At 40.4% G+C, this 27,110-nt stretch overlaps 2 protein-coding genes across 3 annotated transcripts in view; both read left to right on the forward strand.

Moving 5' to 3' along the window:
• LOC147576796 (uncharacterized) overlaps positions 1-13,487 on the forward strand; it is a 51,454-nt gene extending 37,967 nt beyond the window's left edge. The window contains exon 4 of one of the 2 annotated variants that reach the window (XM_086678537.1): positions 13,349-13,487. In XM_086678537.1, the coding sequence (XP_086534663.1) occupies positions 13,349-13,402 (54 nt within the window). In that variant the 3' untranslated portion in view covers positions 13,403-13,487. Of the gene's footprint in view, positions 1-10,085; positions 10,740-13,348 lie in introns of those variants that run through there. The other variant, XM_086678538.1, reaches the window with a different exon arrangement.
• TMEM135 (transmembrane protein 135) overlaps positions 13,391-27,110 on the forward strand; it is a 460,344-nt gene continuing 446,624 nt past the window's right edge. The window contains exons 1-2 of the mRNA XM_086678532.1: positions 13,391-13,516; positions 13,965-14,018. The gene's annotated coding sequence lies outside the window, so the exon portion shown is untranslated. The remainder of the gene's footprint in view (positions 13,517-13,964; positions 14,019-27,110) is intronic.

Consider the following 27,110-nt stretch of genomic DNA (forward strand, 5'->3'; position numbering starts at 1 on the left):
TGCTTCCAGCCCTCAGTACATTTACTGTTCCATCATAAGCATCATGAGGGAAATGGACAAGAGGGAGCATTTCCTCTTAGGGAAGTATGGTAGCTCGGATGCTGTTGGCCACAAGAGAAAAGCCCACTCAAGTAGACATAAAAAAAAATTGCATATATCTCACAAGATAAGAAGCACAGATAAGGATGAGTTCTAGGTGTATCAGTTATAGGTTCCTTCAAAGGACCAGGTTTCTTTATCTGGCACCTATCCATCTCCATCCTCAAGTGGGTAGCCAAATGGCTGCTGAGGTTCAGGAGGCACTCCCAGATACAGACATAGTGCAGAGCAGGGAGGGGCAAACTGTGACCCATGGGCCAAATCCAGACTATCACCTGATTTTGTAAGTTAGGTTTTCTTTTTAATTTTTTTATGTTTATTTTTGAGAGTGAGAGAGACAGAGTGCAAGTTGGGGAGGGGCAGAGAGAGGGGGAGACACAGAAATCTGAAGCAGGTTCCAAGCTCTGAGCTGTAAGCACAAAGCTCTATGCAGGGCTCTGACTCACCAACTAGGAGATCATGACCTGAGCTGAAGTCTGACACTCAACCGACTAGGCCACCTAGGTGCCCCCTTTAAAAAAAATTTTTTTAAATGTTTATTTATTTTTTTTTTTTAATTTTTTTTTTTTTAATGTTTATTTATTTTTTTTGGGACAGAGAGAGACAGAGCATGAACGGGGGAGGGGCAGAGAGAGAGGGAGACACAGAATCAGAAACAGGCTCCAGGCTCTGAGCCATCAGCCCAGAGCCCGACGCGGGGCTCGAACTCACGGACCGCGAGATCGTGACCTGGCTGAAGTCGGCTGCTTAACCGACTGCGCCACCCAGGCGCCCCAAATGTTTATTTATTTTTGAGACAGAGACAGATTTTGAGCAGGGAAGGGAGAGAGAGAGTGAGACACAGAATCTGAAGCAGGCTCCAGGCTCTGAGCTGTCAGCACAGAGCCCTAGGTGGCGCTTGAACTCACGAACTGTAAGATCATGACCTGAACCGAAATTGGATGCTTAACTGACTGAGCCACCCAGGCGCCCCATGAGTTAGGTTTTATGGGGACACATCTATACGAGTTCCTTTACATAACATCTGTGGCTGCTCCCGCTCTATAACAGAAGAATTGAGTAGTTGCAACAGAGAATTTGAAAAGTTCTTAGAAAGCCAGGCCAGGCCAGGCAACAGCCAGACTACTGCTGCTCATCATTCACATATCCGGTCCTGTGTCTAATGAGCCATCCATCTATCCACCCACCCACCGGCCCATGCTTCCACAAACACTCACAGGATGTCACCTCTCTGCGTGGATACTTACAGCTGAGGGGCACGTGCATGTGCACAACACACACACATAGCACTATTTTAAGAGAAAGAGAAAGATCTCAGACACTTGCTTCTCAGAAACTTGCTTCTGAACTGCTTGACCCTTAACATTTCTTTCTTTTTATTTATTTTTATTTTAGAGAGAGAAAAAAAGCATGAGCTGGGCAGAGGGGTAGAGGGAGATAAAGAGAATCTTAAGCAGGCTCCATGCCCAGTGTGGAGTCCCATACAGGGCTCAATCCCACAACCCTGGGATCATGACCTGAGTTGAAATCAAGAGTTGGACACTCAATCCACTGAGCCACCCAGGCGCCCCGACCCTCAGATTTCTCTAAACCCCTGTTTCTTTTTGCTGCCAATCCTTGGACTAATTCTCTGACCTGTCCTCCTCCTTCTGGCTGAAAGTGTCTTCTTCATGGGGCTCCCTTGCTTAACGAGTCTGATTCTTTAACAGGCTGAGACTGTGAGGGTGCAAGGCATGGGGAAGAGAGGAAGGGAGCATCGAGTGGCATCACAGAGGGTCTCCTATGAGCCATGTGCTGATCCAGGGACCCTGCATGCTTCCTAGCTTCACATCTGAAGGCAGTTGCAGGCAGGTGTGAGGAACACTGGCAAGCAGCTGAGGAAGGAGGTATAGAAGGATGCTCTCATTAATAGTTATTAGGGAGAGATTGTTTCTCCAATTTGTTTAACAATTACCTGGGATCTTTGCATACTCCTGCTCCTGCTCCTGCTAAACTAGATATGCTTCCTAGCCCTTCCATTTCCTGGTCTCTCTGAGGTCTTGGAAAATTAAAATTAGAGTGAAACGAGAGATGGCTCTGAACAAATGTTCCATTCCAGGTGACTTATTGTTTTTTTCTTAAGTTTATTTATTTAGAGAGAGGAAGAGAGAGCAGGGGAGAGGCAGAGAGAGAGAGAGAGAGAGAGAGAATCCCCAGCAAGCTCCGCTCTGTCAGCACAGAGCCCAACTCGGGGCTTGAACTCACTAACTGTAAGATCATGACCTGAGCCAAAACCAAGAGTGAGGCTCATAACCAGCTGAGCCACCCACGCTCTCCTCTAAGTGACTTATTCTTTTTTTTTATGCTTATTTATTTTTGACAGGGAGAGAGAGACAGAGCGTAAATGGGAGAGGGGCAGAGAGAGAGGGAGACACAGAATCCGAAGCAGACTCCAGGCTCTGAGCTGTCAGCACAGAGTCCGACATGGGGCTCGAACTCACAGATCGCGAGATCATGACCTGAGCCGAAGTCGGATGCTGAACCTTCTGAGCCACCCAGGCACCCCCTAGGTGACTTACTCTTAAAAGGACCTTGCACAAAATGTTAACAATACCCATCACAGAGAGAATGATATCACTTTTCTGTGAAGTGAAATGTGAAGAGAACCATCATTTATTGAGCATCTACTTTGTGATTTGTATATGAATCCTATCTCATATTCACAGTAAGCCTGTGATATATGGAAATTACATAAGAACAGATTTTACTGCAAAATGCAGAAAATCTAACCACAGTGGCTTAAAATATTATGGGTTTAGTAGTCTGGTAGGTGATACTGGCATTGATTCAGCTTCTCAGTGATGACATCTAGTGATGATGACTAGTTCCTTTTTCTGTATCATTAATCTTAGCAAGCTGACATTTAGTCTTATGCTTGTCATCTCTTGATTGCAAGATGGCTGCATCAGCTCCAGATATCACATCCACATTCAAGGCAGAATTGAGAGGGAAGTACAGGGTAGCCACATTAGTCTCCATTTTATCAGGAAAGCAGAAGCTTTCCTAGAAAGCTGCTCATGAGACTTCTACTTAGATATCATTGGTCATAACTGGATCACATGGATACCTTAGTTGCAAAGGAGGTGGAGAAAATAGGGAACAGAATTGTCAGGGTGGCCTTAGACTAGGGATGGATAAACAACAACTAAATCTGGACCACTACCTGTTTTTGTAAGTTAAGTTTTGCTGCAGCATAGCCACACCCGTCCAGTTATGTACTGTTTCTGGCTGTTCTCATGTAACAACAGCAGAGTTGTGGCAGAGTCAAGGGTCTGCAAAGTGTAAATATTTACTTTCTGGCCTTGAACAGAAAAGTTTGGCAATTCCTGCCTTAAACCACTCTTGAGCCATCACCTAAGCTAGGCATTTTCCTCCCTCAAACAAAACCAGGAGAGCCTCTGACAGCAAAAAGAAGAGGACACTGTCCTTGGATAGGCCACAGACATTGTCTGCTACACACAGCTATTGTTATCTGTTTTAGATGGAGACTGAGGGTCAGAAAAGGTAAGTTCAAATTCAGGGCTCTCTGACTTCATGCTTTTCTGATCATACCTTATTTTTTGTGAGTTTTCTCATCTCTAAAGGAGCTGTGAGATATCCATCTGTTATTCAACTCTTACATGAGTTGCACAGAAGGGCAGGGAGCTAATGGATCTATCTTAATAGGTTCACAAGATAGTTAAGCATTTACTTTTAAATTGTATTTTAATGCTCATTTTCCATTTTACTCTCTTTCCACTACACATATACACAGGTTGGTAGACCCTGATCTACTTTAGGGTAGTTTTTTCTCATCTTTTCTCCCCAGCACTTCACATAGTGCCCAACACATAGTGAGGACTAAATATGTTTCTTTGTTGTACCCCCCACCCCTGACTCCATAATGTCTCATACCATGTAAATATACACCATTCATGCTTGCGTGTATTATGTCCCCAGGAAGGCTATTAATTACATTAATTACCGTGCACTAAACCTATACAGAATGACTAAATCACATCCCTGCCCCACCACTGGCCCCTTGGAACTGAAAGTGATTGCAGTTGCTCTGTTGAAGGGCAGCGTGAGTCACCTTCAGTCTGGCTGGTCAGTGTCATCTCTGTGTGATGGCCACAGCATCTATATCAAGCTCAGGCTTCAGACTTGGGCTGCCTCTGTCCCTTCATTTTCTCTGCAACCTTGAAACAACGGCACAAGGGGTAGGAGAGCCAAAAACAGTGTACTCTGGGACAAAGGAAAAGGGCAAAGCTTTGAGACAAAAAGGAAGGCTTTCACAAATTGGTTTTTTTTTTCTTCTCATCCTTCTCCATAACCCAATGTAAGGGGCATTGGGAGAAACCACATCCCTTCTTCCCATCTTCCGTTTCAGAAATCTTATGCTTCCTCTCTACCTCTCTGGCTTGCAGGTATTAGCCATTTCCTTAGCCTGGAAGATCCTTCTTCTCTCCCACCCTCATTCACCTTCATGAGGCTAACTCTTAAAGATTTACGTTCGAGTCAACTTCCTCCAAAAAGCCTTCCTCATTAGTTGAAGACGCCCCAGAGCATTCTGTGCATGGGGACCTAATCGTCCGCTTGTTTGTCTCTCGTATGAGTGTAGAAGCTAAATTTGAGGAGCCGCATCCAGCTAATCCTACATGTTCAGTTAAAAACTAGCAAATGAAAGAATGAAGAAGAGGAGGAAGAAGTCATTGGGCTCCTAACGCTTCCCCTGGGCAGGCCGGGATTCCTACCCACATGTGATTCCCTCTTCCCTGGAGGTTTCTATTTGCTTCTCAGTTTCTGAGGAAACTGTTAACCAGAACAAATATCTTTGTTTGTAGATTTTATCTGCATCCTTCATCACTGGGTGTCATTTTCCTCCATCTCTCCGGCCAGGCACTCCTCTGCTGTTCACCTCAGCTCTTTAAGTGGTGGAGCCTGGTCCTGGACAGAGTGCAAAAGCCACAGTGTAATCTCGTCTTCTTTCAGGGCCACTGACCAGAGGGAACAGAAAGGCACTGATTGGGCTCCCCTGATGCAGACTGGCCAGTGGCTCTGTAGTTTCCTTCTGTGTTTAAAATTCCTTATCTGGCCTTGCTAGCAAATCAGCAGGCCCACAGGTCAATGGAGGATTATCTCCGGAGCTGGCACTTCAAAGAGATATGCACACTCCACTCCCCTGGGTCAGATAGCTGTGTCAGTAAGAGGCCGGAGTAATTGGGATCACTCAGCTCAACACATAACACAACCCATTAGCTGTTTTTAAAGAGCAGGGTTTACTTTATTTTTTCCCATGATAAAGTTAATCAGTGCCGTTATAGTCCATTTGGCAAATAACAAAAAGTGGAAAGAAAAAAATTCCGTAACAATATACTGTGTTTGGTATGACTCGCTTTCATTGTCCACTAGGTCATTTCTTTAATAGTTGTGATTATATACATTTTACAATAAATATAAACTTGTATCTTGGCTTTTTTTCATTTAAAAACATAACAGGAATATTTCCACAATTTTTTACATTCTTGGATAAATATAGTTTCAATAGCGGCATAGTAAGTATAATTGACTAATTTGTTTCACAGTTTCCTCGTTGTTAGGTGTTTACATAGTTTCCAGTGATTTTTTGTCTAAATTGTTATGAATGTTATTGAACACATAAACCTTTTCTATATGTTTACTTCTTTCCTTAGGCTAGATTCCTGGGAGAGATCAAATGAGATGAATATTTAAGTTCTTGGCTTATATTGCAAGACGATTTGATAGAAAGACTCTACTAGTTCATACTTCTATCAGCATGTTAGAGAATGCCAGTGTGTTACACCCTAGCCAAAACTAGATAGTCTTCTTCAATATTGTATATTTTTCTTATTTGATAGGAAAAATATCATAGATGTAACTTGCATTTTTCCCATTATTAATGAGAGTAAGTGTTTTTTCTCAAGTAAGTATTTCTTTTTGGACATCATCATCTATTTATGTCCTTTTTTACTTTTCCATTTGGTCCTTTAATACTGTTCTTTAACTTTCATGTGCGTTCTGCTAGGAATTTACCCAAGGGACACAGGAGTACTGATGCATAGGGGCACTTGTACCCCAATGTTTATAGCAGCACTCTCAACAGTAGCCAAATTATGGAAAGAGCCTAAATGTCCATCAACTGATGAATGGATAAAGAAATTGTGGTTTATATACACAATGGAGTACTATGTGGCAATGAGAAAGAATGAAATATGGCCCTTTGTAGCAATGTGGGTGGAACTGGAGAGTGTTATGCTAAGTGAAATAAGCCATACAGAGAAAGACAGATACCATATGGTTTCACTCTTATGTGGATCCTGAGAAACTTAACAGAAACCCATGGGGGAGGGGAAGGAAAAATAAAAAGAGGTTAGAGTGGGAGAGAGCCAAAGCATAAGAGACTCTTAAAAACTGAGAACAGGGGCGCCTGGGTGGCGCAGTCGGTTAAGCGTCCGACTTCAGCCAGGTCACGATCTCGCGGTCCGGGAGTTCGAGCCCCGCGTCGGGCTCTGGGCTGATGGCTCAGAGCCTGGAGCCTGTTTCCGATTCTGTGTCTTTCTCTCTCTCTCTGCCCCTCCCCCGTTCATGCTCTGTCTCTCTCTGTCCCAAAAATAGATAAACGTTGAAAAAAAAATTAAAAAAAAAAAACAAAACTGAGAACAAACTGAGGGTTGATAGGGGGTGGGAGGGAGAGGAGGGTGGGTGATGGGTAGTGAGGAGGGCACCTTTTGGGATGAGCACTGGGTGTTGTATGGAAACCAATTTGACAATAAATTTCATATATTGAAAAAAAAATTAAAAGAATAAAAGAATTTGGGACAAAATCCCCAGAATTGATGGTTGATAAAAGATACATTAAATGCCTCATGGATTTATCACACTGAGTCACCTAAGTGATGTGAGGGACTAAGTAAGCAGATCTGGTGTCTGAGATGCTCACGCTATGGTTAGATAAGACTTACTATCACAGCCTGAATGAAAATAAACAATTCAAAAAATTAAAAAAAAAACTTTCATGTGCATTGATTCTTATCTTCCACATATACTATAACTACTGTCTTTCCATTTGTTGTTTTCCGTTTCATTTCAGTTTGTTTAGGATACAGAATGAATTTTTTTTTTGTACTTCAATGTATTGCTATTTAACTTTGTGTTATCTTTTGTGACTTTGAAACTTAAATAGCCTTCCTCCCAGATATTTGATAACCATTCTTTTCTTTGTTTGCTTTGATTATGTTTGTTTGTTGGCTCAAGAGGGTAGTGATTAAGAACCCAAAATCTAGAGTCAGACTTCCTGAATTCAAATACCAACTCTACTGCCTGCCAGCTCTGCAATGTAGGGCAAGTTACTTAAACTCACAGCACCTCAATTTTCTCACCTACAAAATGGGGACTAATGAACACAGAACTCAAACATTTGTGATGATTAAATTAGATAATATATGTAAAGCATTTAGAATTGTTCCCAGAGGCTTATAGTAAGTGCTATGTAAGTATTGTCTATTAATATTTAATTGTTGTAGATTTATATTGTTTTAAAATCTATAGAGTTAAGCTCTCTCTCTTTTCCTGTTTTAAAAAATTGCTTATTTTGGGGTGCCCGGGTGGCTCAGTCAGTTAAGCGTCCAACTTTGACTCAGGTCATGACTCACAGTTTGTGAGTTCAAGCCCCGCATCAGGCTCTGTGCTGACAGCTCAGAGCCTGGAGCCTGCTTCAGATTCTGTGTTTTCCTCTCTGCCCTTCCCCTGCTTGTGTCTCTCTTTCTCTGTCTTTCAAAAATAAATAAACATTAAAAAAAGTTTTTTTACATAAAAAATTGCTTATTTTTCAAAAATTTCTTGCATAGTTTTACTTCCTTGTTTTTCAGGATAAATCTCAGCCATGCTCCTAAAAAGATTTCCACTGAGAATTGTATTGGTCTTGCGCCATCTACTTTTGCGTGGGCTCTACAAATCTGTGTAGAGGCAAGGTTAAGAGGCAGTGGTGTAGTGGTTAAGAGCAAGAAAGCATCAGATACACCTGGGTTTGTGTGCATCTCAGTTCTGCCCCTTTCTAGCAGTCAAGTTACTTCCCTCAGATTCAGTTTCCTTATCTCTAAAGTAAAACAGGAATAGTAATAATAGAAATTTCCATAACCCAAATGTCCACCAACCAATATGGATAAACAACATATGATACATGTATACAATGGAATATTCTTTGGTTATATAAAGGAATCAAGTATGATATAGGCTACAACATGGATGAACCTTGAAAACATGCTCAGTCACATATTTTATGATTCCATTAATATGCAATGTACAGAATAGGCATATCTCTAGAGATGGAAAGTAGATTCATAGTTGCTTAGAGCTTGAGAAGATGGGGAAACTGGTGGGTACTAACTAAAGGACACCAGATTTCTAGTGGAGTCTCATATGGTTTGAACTGATTGATGTATGAAGCAGCCTCATTGCAAAGGAGACCAGCAACTACATTGGAAAATTTGCCACTTAAATATAGGAATTTTTCCTAACATAGAAAGGCTATTCAAAAGACAATGGTCAATCATGATTACAATCTTTACCTACTACAAGAACAAAGAAAGTCCCAGAAAACCCAAAATCTAAGGTGTGGGCAGAGGAAGAGGATCCAGAGAAGAATACAGAGGAGAAAGGATGATATAGATAGAAAGAAAATTAAAAAAGAAAAATAATGGAAGAAAATAGATTAAAGACTTTCAAGAAGGAGGGAACAGTGATTAAGAAGGTTAGTTTTATACAGAAGTCAAATCGAATAGAAACTGAGAATTATCCACTGGCCTTAGCCATTAAGAGGTCATTCAGAGCCTTAGTAAGAGAAGCTTAAATAGTAGGGTGAGGAGGAACCCTAACTTCAGTGAGCTGAAAAGGAAATGGAAGATGATGTTATAAAGACATACACTCTCTCAAGATTTGGAGATTTTTGTCTCAACATGTGAGTGTTGTAATAAACATCATATTTAATCCTTAAAAAGCCTCATGAGGTAGGGGCTGTTACTATCTTATATTACAGATGTAAACAGGCTTTAAGACCCAAGGTCATGTAAGGGGCAGATCTGGGTGTCACACCCCAACATGTCTGACATCAGAGTAAGAAAGAACTCAGGCACTGGATCACACTGCCAACACTTATTCAGCTGTGTGTTTTAGGGCAATCCCCATAGTCACGGATTCTCAGAATAGGAAGGAATTTGAACTCTGTTTCACTTCTTGGTTCCACTTCATAGACCCTTAAAACCAGAATATATCTGGCTCCTCCCATCACACTATGTTCATTCTGCTGTTGTATTTGTTGTTGTTGTTTTTAATAATTTCTCCTTCTGGTAATAGAACTCTGATTTTTTTTTTTCCTCTGAAGATTCCCCTATTCTTTCAATCTTGGTCCAGTTGCTTTAGCAGGTGCTGACTCTATCTTTGTTCTCAGGGCTGAGCGAGTCACATAGTCTTGATCAATTACAATATGGCATCCCTGTGGCTGCTGTGAAAAGTTTAGGGATAAGCTTGCAAGCAAATCCAAGCCACTGCAACTCACATCCAAGACTTGTATCACTCTATTTTCTGTTAGACTTAAATCTGGGTGAATATAGACCTGGAGCTGTGGGAAGTCATCTTCCCTACACATAAACTCTGCAGGTGAAGCCTACACTTGGGAGAACAGATCCAGAAAGTGGAGAGAGTTGGGTCCCGATGCACATTTGGATCAAGCCCCATTTAAGCCCAACACCACTTGTCTTTTCATTACATGAACTAATAATTTTTGTTTGTTTTTGTCAGTTTGAGTGGGATTTTCCATCACTTGATGCCAAGAAGGAGCTAATGCGTAGCTTATCATGGACGCATAGTAGTTTCTCCTCCAATAGAATGTTAATCAGAGTCCCCTAATCCTGCCATATTGTTCTTTGTGCTTCACCCCCACCAATGCCTAGGATGATGTCTTATATGCAGCAAGTGTCCAGTAAATGCCTGATGGATTTAGTAGAATTGTGTGTGGACTGATTCTGCAGCATTCTCTACAAGATGCTTCAGAGAGACTTCCTGCTGTCATTTTTGTCCACTAACCACAAAACTAACCTGCAGAGGAAGTTTCAAATATTTGATCTTTCTGTTTGTTTGAATCCATGTTGAACCAGAATTTAGTGTGAACATGTACTTGGAATGCTTACTATTTGCTCCAACAAAATAGCTTGGAAGATGCAGAATGGATTGTTTTATCAGTGGCCCAGTAAAATGAAATGTTTATTTTCTGTCCTTTGTAGAAAACAAAAAACAAACAAAAACAAAAAACAAACCAAAAAAACAAAAACAAAAAACCAGTTTGTTTTTCTCTGGGGCTTGATTCCTTTTACACGAAGGGACTGCCATTCTCTTCAATAAAAAAGGGGTAGAGATGGGAATGCAAACTGGTGCAGCCACTCTGGAAAAAAGTATGGAAGTTCCTCAAAAAATTAAAGATGGAACTACCCTACGACCCAGCAATTGCACTACTAGGTATTTATCTAAGGGATACAGGTATGCTCTTTTGAAGGGACACATGCACCCCAATGTTTATAGCAGTGCTATTGACAATAGCCAAAGTATGAAAAGTGTATATATATACATGTATATATATATATATATATATATATATATATACATGTATATATATATGTATATATATGTATATATGTATATATATGTATATATGTGTATATATATATGTATATATATATGTATATATATATGTGTATAAATACACACACACACAATGGAGTATTAATCAGCAATCAAAAAGAATGAAATCTTGCCATTTGCAACTACGTGGATGGAACTAGAAGGTATTATGCTAAGTGAAATTAGTCAGTCAGAGAAAGACAAATATATGACTTCACTCATATGAGGACTTTAAGATACAAAACAGATGAACATAAGGGAAGGGAAGCAAAAAGAATATAAAAACAGGGCGGGGGACAAAACATAAGAAACTCTTAAATATGGAGAACAAACAGAGGGTTACTGGAAGGGTTGTGGGAGGAGGGATGGGCTAAATGGGTAAGAGGCATTAAGGAATCTACTCCTGAAATCATTGTTGCACTATATACTAACTCGGATGTAAATTAAAAAATAAATAAATTATTTAAAAATTATTTTTGTACAGTCAAAAATAGATAATTCAGATAGTTATTTAGGTAATGCAGATTTGAGAAAAAAACACCATCACTTTGCTGTGAATTATCAAACGATTATGACAAACCTAGGAGCTTATGTTCCTTAGGAGCTGCTAACGTAGAGTTTAACCCTGAATTAATGTGAAAGATGTTGTTACTTAATGAGATAATGTCATTGAGAGTAACTGAAAGTTCTTGGAACACAGAAGGACACTATGTAAATATGAGCTGTTACCACTATCATTATTCATCAGAAAATCTGTCTAAAGGGTTACTCTGCCTACTGGATAGAATTTTCTTAACACTTTCATCTCTGATGATTAAAAAGAAAATCCTTAAGCCTATTTTAATAAAGTTTTCATGTTTGGGGAAAAAAGGGTAGAGAAATAGGACTTTTTCTATTTATTATTGTGAAAACTTGGCAGCAATTCTGTATTAAAATGTTCATGGGCTATTGCACTTGTACACAGTGTAGGATTTGTAATATGGATTGTTGTAATGAAGAACCATTCATGGCCAAGAGAGAAAGGATCTAAGCCTTTTTAAGGAAAGGAGTGAGTCTAGAAATCAGAGGTGAAGTTAAGATGAAATTAAGTAGCGTGGTCAATTCAGTGCAATGTGGATGTGGGCTATGTGAGATGTGGCTGAGGTAGGTAGCACGGCCAAGCATTGTGGCCCCTGGGAGTCCAAGAGGAAACAGTCAAGGCAGCAGTGAAGTAATATGGAATCGGATGCTGCTGCCACCTCCATCCACATTCCTGATTGTGACTTGTTTGGCCTCTGATCACAGCTGCCTTTGATTTATATATTTATTGAAGTACCCACTAGCAACTCTACAGCTTGGAAACTGTCTCCATTATAAAGCCATCTACCATTTATCCACCCATTCATCTGTTCATCCAACTGTTCATTCAACTAGCATTTGTTGAGTGCCCACTATGGCCAGGCCATATGCCCAGTGCTCATTGTGTGGTAAGCTTGCTTCTACCAAAGAATACCAAACAAAGTCTGTTTCCTCTGAAAAACCTTATCTCAGCATAAACATGCTCACTTACCCTGTTCGCCATGTAAAAGAAAAAGGAAAGGAATGCTTTTTCTTATAATTGGGGTTGGGGTGGGCATTAGAGTTTTGACTGGGGTCTACTTTTTACTAACAATGGCCATGTTGAATACCCATGAACTATCATGGTACACAAGGCTCTCCAGTCTGACCCTGACCTGTTTGACCTGTTTCCTCTCTTACCACTTCCTACTCTCTATCAAAACAACCATACCAAATTTCTGAGCATTCCCAACACATAGCAGGCTTTTGTAAGCTTCTTTGTCTTTTTGTAAATGCCAGTCATTTTGCCTGGAAAACCCCTATCCATCCTTTAAGAATCCACTCATTTGTCACTTCTGTGACACTCTCAGTCACTTCCTCAAAAGATTAATTCCTCCATTCTGGTTGTCAGTACTGGTTGTTGTTGGAACTTAAAGTCTATCATAAGTTCAAGAAGTTGGAAACCTGTGAAATAAACCACCCATGTAATTCTGAAATGCTAAAGACAATGAATAAAAGCAGACATGAAGAATCACCTAGAGATAGGAAAGTTCCCAAACCTATAGGATTTGACTGTAACTTGATTGATAGAAAAACATTACAACTCCAAGAGAGATTGTTCAGTTGCAAAGCACAGAATAGGAGTCTGAGCAGCAAATGTGCATGTTTCCCATCTCAGGATTGCCCTGGGGATGAAATTCCCTTTCTGGAGATAAACGTTGAATTATTTCCAGGTCTAATAACAAGGCTCTTCCTACTGCGGACAGATACAGGACATTATCAATTTCCATTCCCACCAGCAACACATTCTTAATGTGAGAAAGATGTAACAGAATTTCTTAGCCAGGCTCACAAAGCAATGATTAGGATTATAATTAGGCTTCCTGTGCAGCTTAATAACAAGGAGCAAAAGAGTTCTTCAATACAATGCTAATATTCTAATCTGTTTGACAGTTTCATTGGTCTTTGAAGATTATTAAATCATGCTGGTATCTGTTTTTAGCCTCATGTGAAATTTATTTATCACGAGTCACTGGCAAGCCCCCATCATCCCTGAGCATGGAACTCAGCAAGCATATGGACTAGCGAAGCAGAGGAAGAAATCTTGGAAGTTGGCGATCACTGAAACACAGACCAGCAGTTCTCAACCCTTTATTCCACAACACACATGGTAAATGCTATTCACATGAACAGTTCCCGTGGGCAGTCCCAGGCGAATATGAATTCCAAGGTGCTGGTTCTAACTCCATTTCTGTCTTTTCCACTTAAGAAAGCATATTAGAATACAAGTGAGTACAAGGTTGCCATAGAGATGACCTTGAATCTGCTCTTGTTTTTAAAAAGCAAATTACTGGGGTGCCTGGGTGGCGCAGTCGGTTGAGCGTCCGACTTCAGCCAGGTCATGATCTTGCGGTCCGTGAGTTCGAGCCCCGCGTCGGGCTCTGGGCTGATGGCTCAGAGCCTGGAGCCTGTTTCTGATTCTGTGTCTCCCTCTCTCTCTGCCCTTCCCCCGTTCATGCTCTGTCTCTCTCTGTCCCAAAGAATAAATAAACGTTAAAAAAAAAAATTAAAAAAAAATAAATAAAAAGCAAATTACTCTTACTGTTTTTGTCCAGCAGCCTTACTCTCCTCTGTCCAGTTTTGAGGGTGAAATCTGCAAAGGACTTTAGCAGGTAAGTGACATGATTATATTTGTATTTTAGAAACACAAAATGGCAGCTAAAATTGAGAACGCTCCTGCGCTATTTGGGCAGGAGGTGATGATGGTCTAAATCAAAGTTGTGGGAATGAGGATGGAGAAGAAAGGATAGATTGAGAGCTGCGTAGGGTAGAATGAATAGAATGGCCAGATATTGGGGTAGGGTGGGGTGAGAGAAGAGAAGGCATAGATAAAGTCAGCTTGCTTGAATGACTGGGGAATTGTAATACCACTAACAGGAAAAGAACCATAGGAAAAGGAGCTGGTTTGGGTGAGAGAGGACTTTATATACACTAGGTTGTGGTTCCCAAGGCAAATCCAGACATCAAGTAAGATGTCAAAAATGCAGGGGCGCCTGGGTGGCTCATTTGGTTGAGCATCTGACTCTTGGTTTCGGCTCAGGTCATCATCTCCTGGTTCATGGGTTCCAGCCCCACATCAGGCTCTGTGCTGGCAGTGCAGTCTGCTTGGGATTCTCTCTCTCTGCCCCTCCCTGCTCATGCTCAATTTGCTCGCTCTCTCTCCCTCTCTGTCAAGGTAAATAAATAAATTTGAAAAAAAAAAAACATGTCAAACATGCAGGTCTGGAGATTCAGATAGAACTGCAAATATAAATGTAAATAAGGGTAATTAGATTATTGATCATAACTGAAGTCAAAGGAGTAGTGCATGAGGTGAAAAGGAAAAACAGGTAGAGGATTGAGTCTACAAATGGTAACATGAAAGGGCTGACCAACAGAGGAAGAAGCCAGCTAAGAAAGTTGGGAGATGTCGAGATTCATCAGAAGAATCAGGAGAATGGATTGCCTTGGAAACAAAGAGAGGAGAAAATTCCAAAAAGAAGAGAGTGTTCAGTGATGTCAGATACTCCAGAGAAAGCAGAAGCAACAATGCAAAGTATTCATTGCCTTGGCAATGAGAAGGCTATTGAAGATCTTGACAACAACATCCAGTGTGGAGCACGGGCAGCAGATTGCAGTGGGTTCATGTGTGAACATGAAAAAAGGAGAAGAAGGAAGTAGAGGTGATAAAGGGAATAATAATAAATAGTGATAGATAACTTTTATTATGTGTCAGGTACAGTGCCTGACCTATAAATTCTCATTTCATTTTATGAACTATGTTTAATTATAATCCCTTTTTATACCTCAGAAACATACTTCAGGTCATGATCTCAAAGTTTGTGGGATCAAACCCAGTCAGTGCAGAGCCTGCTTGGAGTGCAGAGTTGCTGAAGATCACCCAACTAAGAGGTTGTAAAAACATGATTCAAGCCTAGTGCTGACGGACCCAAAGCCTAAGACCTTGACTATCACACTGGGGCCAGAAGAGAAGGTGAAGCCAGGGGATATTTTTATTTGTCTGGTTATAAAGGTATAAATGGAATGTTTCTTCTGAAATGGTAGATTTGGTTTTTTAATCATAAAAGTCATGCACATACACAAAATCACAAGGAACTAGTTTCTTTGAATTGTTACTCTGATTTCATGTCTGGAATCAGTTTATAATGAGCTACTCTAGTTCTTTCAGTATCAAACCTTTGCACTCAGGCAGCAAACTGGTTAGTTATTAATTAATATATGTTGAGCAATGAACTTAAAGTGGAAGTAAGACATCAGCCTCAACTTCTTGGACCCTTGGAAAAAGCAACAGGTAAAATACAGCGAGGAAGAGAGTTCCAGATTCACCTCAGTGTTTCTGACCTAAGCTGAAGGTGGCCCAGAAAGGTATTTAAATTTTTTTTCATGTTTATTTATTTTATTTTGAGAGAGACATAGAGAGAGAGAGAGAGAGAGAGAGAGAGAGAGAGAGAGAGTGAGAGCATGATCGGGGCAGGCAGAGAGAGGGAGAGAGAGAGAATCCCAAGAAGGCTCTACAGTGTCAGCACAGAGCTCGACGTGGGGCTTGAACCCACAAACCATGAGATTGTGACCTAAGCCAAAATCAAGAGTCAGATGCCCAAGTGCCCCTGCCCAGAAAGGTATTTTGATTAGTGTTCCTGTGGGGATTCAAGTCCATTCTCAAGGTGGCCTTGGAGACTGTTTCACACTCGGACTCTGGGTTCTCCAGATTCAATCTAGAAAGACCTGAATTCTCAATTTTATTGAGAAATTAGACTTCCAGAGATCTCTGGGTTTCATGGATTGCCCATTATGTGCCACCTATGTGGCAGATGTTCTGAGTGTATAAAGCTAGCTGATGATAATAAAGAGGAAGATACTTTACCATTGGAAAGTCCAATATTACTCTCCCCTGAATTATTCAAGAATTCAAAACATTTCCATGATCCAAAGGGTCATAACCCTCTTCCAGAAGTCAGGTTGAGAAAACTGGTGAGCTAATGTGAACCTCAAAGAGAAAGGGTCAGAGACCCTTTCTTCTCTTCTCTTCTCTTTGTCCTAGGGCTGCCTTCTTGTACAATTCTAGGGACATCATTTATATTGACCATTTATATTATTCAGAAGGAAGGATATCCCTTGAAGCACATCTCCAAAGAATATTTACTTTCATCACAACAGATTACAATATGGGGGCACCTGGGTGTCTCGGTCAGTTGAGTGTCCGACTCTTGATTTTGGCTCAGGTCATGATCTCAAAGTTCGTGGGATCAAACCCAGCACAGAGCCTGTCAGTGCAGAGCCTGCTTGGGTTTTTCTCTCTCACTCTCTCTCTGACCCTCCCTTGCTCAAGTGCACACACTCTCTTTCTCTCAAAACAAACAAACAAACAAACAACCCCAACCAGATTACACTATGAATGGCGCCCCCTGGTGTTGTGCAACTCAGCACCAACTTTCCTACCTAACCCTAATCCCAGCTTTCTATTCAAGAGGAATGAGTAAGAACAGATCTTTCAAGACTAAGACAACCTATTATTCCTTCTTCCAAGGCAGTAGGTCTCTTGTCATTGCAAAACTAAGAAGTGACTCTTGTGGGGTGCCTGGGTGGCTCTGTTGGTTAAGCAACTGACTTCGGCTCAGGTCATGAACTCATGGTTTGTGAGTTCAGCTCAGGTCATGAGCTCATGGTTTGTGAGTTCGAGCCCACATAGGGCTCTGTGCTGACAGCTAGGAACCTGGAGCCTGCTTCAGATTCTGTGTGTCCCTTGCTCTGCCCCTTCCCTGCTCAAGCTCTGTCTCTGTCTCTCTCTGTCTCAAAAATAAACATTAAAAGAAAAAAAGAAGTGACTCTTGCAAAACAAGTGACTCTTGCAAAACAAAGATCTTTTCAAAGTGATTTTCTGAAGCTTGTTTTTATTTTATCTTTTTAAAATGTTTTTAACATTTATTCATTTTTTGAGAGACAGAGGCAGAGCGTGAATAGGGGAGGGGCAGAGAGAGAGGGAGACAAAGAATCCGAAGCAGGCTCCAGGCTCTGAACTGACAGCACAGAGTCCGTTGTGGGGCTGGAACCCACGGACTGTGAGATCATGACCTGAGCCGAAGTCGGATGCCCCACCGACTGAGCCACCCAGGTGCTCCTGAAGCTTGTTTCTAAAAAATAAGATATTTTCTGCTCCTTCAGGCACCTTCATTACACAAAAAATAATAGCTACCATTTATTCAGCGGATGTGGCACAAATACTTTATATGCATTATCTCTTTTTTCTTGAGATAGAATTCTGACTCTAATAGTGGAGTTAAAATGTACAGAAATGAGAATGCAAGGTAGAATGTGTAAAAAATTACGTGAGTGAGGTATAAAGCACCAAGAGAGCCCAGAGGAGGGGGGATTATTTCCAGTCAGAGAGGCTCATTCAGTCAACATTCAGTATGTAATTATTGCATGACTTTTACATCCTGGTCTCAAGAATCTTACAGACCATGGGGGGAAAGGACGAAGAAACAGATCATCTTGACAGTGTCATGTCATCTGATGACTGCAATCTGGCCATCAGGGCAGGCTCCTTGGAAGAGGGGGCATATAAGCTACAGCATTGAAGGTTTGGCGAGCTTCTAAACAGACAAAGATAGGGATCTCTGATATCCCAGGGTGGCACCTGGATCTCATTACAACAGCTCCATCCTCTAGAAGAGGAAGAGAAACAAGGGGTTGTTAACTTTCCCATTCAATTCTCCTCCAAGGCCCTAATTTTGAAGCCTTTAATGGTAACCAGTCCTTCCCCTTTGTGCAACTGGCTTTCCTCCCATGGAAGATTGCACTGCACTTTCCCCTACTTAGCGCCATTCAGCCTGTGACCTCCTCTCCAATTTACCAATCGTGATTCACATCCTCCACCTTTTCTCCCACTGAGAAGAAACAGCCCACTTTTGGACTTTCAAACCTCCTGGAAAAAGGCCAAGCTTCCATAAACTCCAGAATATTATTGTGTGAATTAAAATATTCACATGGTATTAACCATGCAGTTACTCCAACATTTATTTTGGAAAATATTACATTTGGAAAATGGGAAGTATTCCAGAGCATTCTCTTACCTTGAAATATCAGTAGACACAAGGGGATTTAAGGATCATTTCTTGCTCAAAAGTTAGAAAAGAATCTGTACAATTAGATACATAAAATTGCCTTAAATAACATTAGTTAAGGGCTCTGGGGCTTAAAAAATGCCTATAGAATATTTGTGGAGAAATTTGGGGCAAAAGGCTGCAATTCTAACTCACTGAAGCAAGCTTTCAAAACGCCTTTGAGTTAAATCCCAGTTGGCTCTTATTGTACATTTCTCTTCCAATCACTGATGATTAGACCTTGCTCAGTTGCACATTTTCCAAGATCTTACATGCTTCAAACTCCATCCCTCTGGCTACAAGAGGCAAAGCAGTCTAGAGCCCTAGTGAGAACTATATCTAAACCTCAAGCCCCAGAGACTTAGGGGCCCAGTGGGCTCATCGTGTTTCCCTTACTCTCCTCTCTCTTCCATCTGTTTCTTCTCAGTTTGGTTTTGTAACGCTGAAGTCACAAGGGAAGAGTGCCAGGGGTCAGTTGTCCCAAAGGGATCTTCTTATGCACCTCTTTCTTTAATGTGGCTCGGCTCCCATTGCCTACGATATGTTTGCAGTGGCTATGATACAAGTGAGATTGGAGGGCACTGAGGAAAAAGGTCAGGAGTAATGGACAGGTTGCAGTCCTTCTTGTGTGTTCTTTCAGCCTTTGAAATTTGATAATTCTTGAGACACAACATTGTCCATGATCCCATTTATGAGAAAGAAGACCCACCCCCGCCAAACACACATGTGTGTGAGTGTGTGTGTGTGTGTGTAAATGAATAAAGAACAAGTAGGACATATGCCAACACACAACAACGGTTACCTCTGAGAAAGGAAGTGTAAATAGATAAGAGCACACCACTGATTTACATATATCACCTTTTTACACTGACATTTGTGTAGTGTGTAAATAAACATAAAGAAAAATGATTACAATAAAGTAAAAATATGTTTTTAAAAACAACTAAGTAAGATTCTTTATAGTGATATAGAAGGCTCCCCAAGAAATGTTAAATTAAAAATAGCAAGTTTAAGTGGTAAATATCCTAAGTTCTATTTTGGGGAAAGATGTAAACATACACACACATAATTGGCAGTCTGTGCATAGAAAACATTCTGAGGAAGATATACCAAATTATTGCTGTGGTTATGTCTGGGAGATGGAGATGCAGGCAGGCATTGTAATTTTCTACACTGGATAGTCTCTAGAATATTTAAAATTTTCAATATTAGCATTTATTGATTTTCCTAACAAGCTGGCTGATGTAGGATTATGCCCTTTTCCTAGATATTGCCCTCAAGAGACTGGCTGTTTCAACGGACCAACATGTAATGCTGTGTTGACTGATCTGAACAACTAACTCACATCCCAATTCAAATGATACTGTTCGTGGCAGGTTCTGGTTTAATAAAGATCCCAGCTTTTACCTGTTCTTACCTTAAACAAACAGGTCCTTCTGCTACAAGTTCCCTCTTCCTCTTCTCCTGGTAAACTTCTTTTTTAAAAAAAAACTTTATGATTTATTTTTGAGAGAGAGAGGGAGAAGGAGAGGGAGAGGGAGAGGGGGAGAGAGAGAGAGAGAGAGAGAGAGAATCCTATGACCCCAGGATCATGACCTGAGCCACAATCAAGAGTCAGACACATAACAGACTAAGCCACCCAGGTGCCCCTATTTATCCTTTACAACCCGCTCAACTATTAGCTTTCTCCAACTCCCCAGGTAGAATGACTAATTTCCACTTTGCCCCATAGCATTTACACATTTCCCCATTTCCACAAGTTACTCCATGTATGCTAGTTCCTTTTCTCAACCTCTGTCTCCTCTTCTGGATTGTTAGCTCCTCAGAGCAGGGATAGTATCTTATTTTCTATGTATCTATGTTTCTATGTTTCTATGTATCTGTCTCATGGACAGATTTACTAAGTAAATAATTTACTAAGTAAATAGTAAAATTATTTAGTAAATATTTAGTTAAAATGGTTCATTTCTGCAGCATAAGCTTCCTAGTATAAGTATATGGCTTCCTAGTATAAGAGTTGTAAATCTAGTGGACCCCAAACATGGCTATTATTAGAATCTCCTGAGGGAGCATTTAAAAACACAGGTACTGATGTTCCACCAGAGCTATTCTTAATTCAGATCTCCTAGATGATTCTTTCTTTCTCTGCCTCTTCCCTCTCCTCTTTCCACTGTTTTCCTTCCTAAACAATTCAGTCCAGTGCCATTAACTGGACCTGAACAAGGTAGACAGTCATATGGTGGTGGGGAGATGGAGACCCAGGGTGGGGTGATAAAACCTAAGCTGGATGAATAGTGTACCTGGGTGGGAGGGTGATGTCAGATCCAGTTACCTGGATGGTATGGATGTCAGAGCCTCAGCAGAGTGAGAAGGGCATTCACAGAGGATGATGCATTGGGGGCCTGGGAAGGAGCATCAGAGCCTAACAGAGTCAGGAGGGTATCCCCATGGGGTGTCCAGGCAAGATGAGAGGTTGTGTCTCAGTGCAGCATCTTCCTGCTTGGATGAAGTGCCAGAGCCCCAGAATCATGAGGAGGGAACCATATAGGTGTTGGGGACTAGGGTAAGAAAAAATTACTAAGTAAATAAATAAGTAAATTTATTGATGGGAATTCTCTTACTATCGGACAGTTACAAATATGGAAGAGGAGGAAACTGGAATGAATCTTACAGTGTCAGATTGTCATTGGAGGCTTTCATGGTTTTCAATATAAAAATAAATACAGAAATAAGTATAGATGTAAATAGTGTGTATGTGCAAATATATACAAATATGTATGTGTGTATATATATGCATATTTATGTGTGTATCCATGTACATTTATACATATATATCTGTGTGTGTATATATACACACTGACCTCACTGACCTCACTGACCTCCTAAATGGTCAGTGTATACCTTCCAGGGTTCTCAGAAGATCTAGAAGAAGGGAAAGGGACCCTAATAAAGGGATACCAGATTCCACACTAATCTAGCACTAGGGGGCTCAAGTCATTCTTCCTTTAATTGAAAAAGTTGGTTATGTGATCTTCATTCTACCTTCAACGTTGAGCAGTTTATACCAGCTCCATGCTAATGGATTTGCTTTGGTTGCTATCGTACTGCTTGGCACATGCTGGCATTCAGTACATGACTACCAACAAATGCATAAACAGAATGTGATTAATATGATTTCCACAGATTTGGTTGGGAACCCACTTCAGGCCTGCTTTTGTAGTCTGCAAACCTTATGTTAAACAGGTTACTAAGATACAAAGACTACATTTTATAGTGCATTCCAGATGCATGTACCCAGTCTCACAGACCTCACCAGACTGTGATTAAAAATGAGGTCAGGTTTACCTTGTGATGTTCAAATTACTGTGGCTCAAACTTTCATCTTATCTGATGACAGGAAGTTTCATCTTTTATGAGACTCCCCTCCACAAGTAGGTCTTTGCACTTCCCAGCTGTTCATGCATCCCACAAATTCACACTGTCCCAGCCACCTCTGTGGTCCCAGATTGTTCATCACAGATCCCCACTGCCGCTTCTGACTTCTATCACTCCACGACTGAAGCCACCACAGCTATGCTGGCCTCAAGAAGAGGCTTTGCTTCCCTTCCCTAAATGTTCCCAAAGGTAAACAAAGACCTTTAATTTCCCACATCATGACATTTAGCAAAATTTTACAGAATGTTTAAGGATGAGAGGAAGGAATTATAAAACTGCCAAACTTACAGATGGCTGTGAATTCTGAATGCTTTTTGTCCACAAGCCAATGCATGGGTTGTCTTAGGGCTGTGGAGGTGCCTTCCAGCCTAGTTCCCAGGCTTAGACTATCTGGGAGGGTCTGCATTTCTTTTTCCTTTGGGGGTAACTTCCAGTGAATTTGCCCTCCTGCAAGTCCGGGCCCCAATATCCAGAAGCCCAGGAAGAGAGCACTTTTCTCCCTGTGTTCTCTGTGGTCTCAGTCCGCCTCCCCATCCACATCCTCTGAGGAAACCCCAGACCTCCCCCACTCATGGAGTCAGGTCCATTCCTATGTCCTCTGTGTGATCATCACATAAAAGCAAAATACCCAGTGGACTACATTTCCCAGGTCTGTGTTTGAATATTACCACGTGTGATAGGCCAGTATTTTCATACTAAGCCTCACCCAGTCTCATTTCTTTTTATGAAATTTTATCCACATGAGGTAAAAAACCAGAACTATAGCTTCCTGGTAGTCCCTAACATCTTTACTTTCAGTCTCCTGTGAGACGCTTTTAACGGGAAGTACAAACATTCAACTAAAATAAATAACGCTGTGTAGGCTGGGGGTGTCTACACCAACACCTGAAAGGAAATATTCCTCCAAAGGTGTCATAAACCACAGGGATGCAGCTCTGCCCACACTAAAGGCAATTTTTAATATTATTATGCAGAACAGTTTCGATCTCTGGAGCCACAGCTGTCAAACTTCCATTCCAGAAAAAGGCCTTGTTCATTTAACCTTGTCCCTTTAGATCATTTCCCCCAAACCAAGGGTGAATCTGATTCACGATGGATGAAAATTTCCACTTCTTGAAAAACTACTTAAGATATGAAATTACAATGTTCAAGCTACTCTGCCCACCCCCACCTTCGAAAATCTCAGGCACATTTCTGTCAAGGCTCTAGTTACAAGTGCTACGTGGCTGTCTACCTCCAGAGGTCTCTTTCTTTCCAAGGGTCTCATTCACTGGGGAGTCCAAGCTCTAAGGTGAAGGGGACACAGCCTTTTCCCTGCCACATAAATATGGAATGAATTTTGATTTATTTTCCTTGAACCTTAGATACCTTGTCAACAGTCATTCAAAAAGAATTTTATAAAGGTAAAAGAATTACAGTTAGCCAAATTGTGAAATTGAGATTCTTTAGGGAGTCGATTTCTGTAGTCATAGGTCATGCAGAATTAAATGAATTTGGAGGTGTGGACTTTAGTGGGTTTAGGTTGTGGAGATTGTCAACTCAGATAAATTGAAGCAAAAGGTGGATTTTCTCCACACATTTCTGAATAGACTTTAGGATTCTATAATTCACAACAGCTGGCAAGTGCTCACATCTATTTCTCTTTTTATTGGCGACCAGCCCAAACAATAAAAATGGATTTTTTGCCAATCATAAACTTAAAAATCATCAATGGAGAATGCCATTTTTAATTTTAAAATGCACTGTAATACATATATACAGTATGCTGAAAAGGAGTCCTAGAGAACTTTCTATTCTTTTTTCTCAACTTCAGTTCCATTCATTCAAACATTTACTGCCTACTAAGTGCCAGGGGCTGTGCTATGAATGAAATGAATGAATGTTGCTATAAATGAAGTTGCTATCAAGAGGAAAAAGCAAAGCTTCCCTTGAGTTCCTTACCACCCAGGTAAGGGATAGAGGTACATGGGTTGGCAGGAAACTGTGTTAAAATATTAAAATAAAAAGTCTGTTCTCAGTTAATACAGGTGCAAAGTATGTGTTGTGGAGGCACTGATGAGAGCGACTAACACTATCTAGAAAACTTCCCAGACAAGGTGCATTGGGTCTGATCTTGAAAGGTGAGTAGAGAGTCACCATAAGAGAGGGAGCAGAATTCAGTATTTGTTTGATACCTACTCTTCCTACTAGACTGGCTGTTAGCATCATGTGGGGGAAGGACCGGGCCTTGTTCACTGTTGTATGCCTGGCACCCAGCTAAGCACATGGCACACATCAAATGTTCTCAAATATTTGTTGACTAAATGACTGAAAGTATCTTAGGCAGAGAGAACCATGCATACAATAGCAAATAAATAACACAATGATTTTTTTAGACAGTGGTTTATAACATCAGCACCATTAGCTTCTGGAAAGGAAGGAGGTAAGCCCTAAGGTAACTCAGAAAAAACAAGCTGTAGAGGAGAAGAAGCCAGACCTGGGTTCTAGTTCCAGCCCTGTTATTAACTAGTTACATGACCTCGAATCAGTGATTACCCTGTACCACCCTCCATTTTCTCACTTGTAAACTAGCTATGTAAGAGCTTATTCTAATGATATTATATACTGTAAAAAAAGAAAAAAAATTAATAGAAGGGGAAAGAATGTAGCATTGCCTCTTCTTCTTTTTTTAAGTGCAAATTAATACCTGCGTCCCAGCTTTTAGATGGTAGATGGAGTACATACTTATCATTTCTCCCTCCCTCATCAAAATTGTAGGACTCAAAAAGAATAGATTAGTAAATATTCAAAAATGGGGAAGGGACTTTTTTTTTTTGGATCAGAAGCTGTGATCATATGAGAAACCAGAGCAGGGAGCTGAGGCTCCTGCTATCTCAGAGTTACTACTCTTGGTTCTGGACCACCTAACTGGAGGCCTTATAGTTCTAATCTAACCAGAGAGATGAAGAGATAAGAGGCTGATAATGGAAGGCATTGAAGTTACAGAGATCTTATCATCAATCTCATGCAGGTGTTTTAAACATGTCTTGTGCCATGGATCTCTTCAGCAGATTAGTGAATACTGTGGATCCCTTCTGTCTTAGGTCTAATTGGGCTGCTCTAACAAAATACCACCAACTGGGTAGCTTATAACTGAAGTTTGTTTCTCATAGCTCTGGAGGTTTGGAAATCCAAGATCTAGGTGCCCGAATGGTTCTCATGAGGGTATTCCTAGCAGGTAGTGTGTCCTCATCTTGTGGAACGGGTAAGAGACCTCTCTGGGGTCTCTTTTATAAGGGCACTAATCTCATTCATGAGGGCTCCACTCTCATAACCTAAGCTCTTCCCAAAGACCCCATCTGCTAATACCATTACATTGGGCATTAGACTTAAAATTTTTTTTAATGTTTATTTTGAGAGAGAGAGAGAGAGAGAGAGAGGAGAGAGAGCGCGCGAGAGAGCAAGTGAGCATGGGGGAGGGGTAGTGAGGGAGACACAGAATCCGAACCAGGCTCCAGCAGGCTCTGAGCTGTCAGCACAGAGCCTGACGTGGGGCTCAAACCCACGAAGCAGGAGATCATGACCTAAGCCAAAATCAGATACTTAACCAATTGAGCCACCCAGGTTCTCCAGGCATTAGACTTTTAACATATGAATTTGGGGAGACATAAACATTCAGACCATAACACCTTCCTAGAACATTACCTTTAAATGTATAAAATAAAATATATAGGGTTATAAAAGATATTAATTATATTTAAGTGCAATTTCATAATAGTAAAAATTTTGTGATATATTAACATTAACAAATCAAATAACAAGATCTGATAGCTTACTATGATTTTTGACATATCTGCTACAGTTATAATATAATATGAAAATATCTGTGATTTCTACTGGTGATAACGTCATAAGCACTGTGGTTTCTTGCCTCCTTTCAAATGATGGAAGATATTGTATTTCAGTTAGAAGTTAGTGAAAATAAAAATGAAATTGTCTTTTCATCCAAATTCATGGACTTCCCTGAGTTCTATTAACATATCTCAAGTTAATAGAATTAACTTGGTTAATAGGTCCTGGTTAATAGAATTTCCAAGAGATTTCCCCAGAACAGAGGAAATGTGATACTTAAGTTTTCTAGAAGTGAAAAATAACATACTTCAGATTAAGATAGTTCACTAAATTCTAGCAGAATGATACAAAAAATGAAATAAAGAGACATGATTAGAAACATACAGGGACGCCTGGGTGGCTCTGTTGGTTGAGTGTCCGACTTCGGCTCAGGTCATGATCTCACGGTTCATGAGTTCAAGCCTCACCTAGGGCTCTGTGCTGACAGCTCAGAGGCTGGAGCCTGCTTCAGATTCTGTGTCTCCCTCTCTCTCTGCCCTTCTCCCACTCATGCTCTGTCTCTCTCTGCCTCAAAAATAAATAAACATTAAAAAAAATGAAACATACAGTAAAATATCAGCAATAAGGAGAAAACTCTAAAAACTACCAGACTAGAAAGACAAAAATAAAAAAAATAAAAAAAGAATCAAATAACACTGAATATGTAATTAACAGTGATATGCAAGAAAATGATGGAGAAATATTTTTAGAATACTGAGGGGAAATTTACTTTGAATTTGTAATTTTATTTATAACCAAATAAATTATCAGTAGTTTGATGTAGAATGAGGGTAAAATAATGCTGTTTTTGGACTTATGAAGATTCACAACAATTAGCACTCAGGACCTAAAATAAACTCTAATAAGAAACAAAAAATCCAGAAGGAAGTGTTAGAATACAAGCATAATGTGCACTAATTGGGAAAAAATTAAAACAATAAAGTAGTATATAAGACAAAAAAGTGAAAGAACTCTGTCCTGATCCCTTTACTTATTGTGTATTCTCCTACACATTTTTCAATGCCTGTGTAAATATGTACAAAAATACATATACACAAAATACCTTTTCTTCTTTCAACAACGAGCTTATTCTGTATGAAAGAATTTGTGGGTTTTTCCCTCCTTCTTTGGAATGTGATGAACATCCTTCAGTGTTGATACATGCAGATACACCTTTCCCTTTTCAGTATCCACATTCTACAATATGGATGCACCGTAATTTGTTTATTTGACATGTCCCTAGCATGGACATTTAGATTATTTTTAATATTTGTGTTCTTACCGATAATGATGGAG

This window comes from Puma concolor, chromosome D1, assembly GCF_028749965.1.
Source record: "Puma concolor isolate L17-30 chromosome D1, mPumCon1.1.hap2, whole genome shotgun sequence".
Classification (NCBI taxonomy): Eukaryota; Metazoa; Chordata; class Mammalia; order Carnivora; family Felidae; genus Puma; species Puma concolor.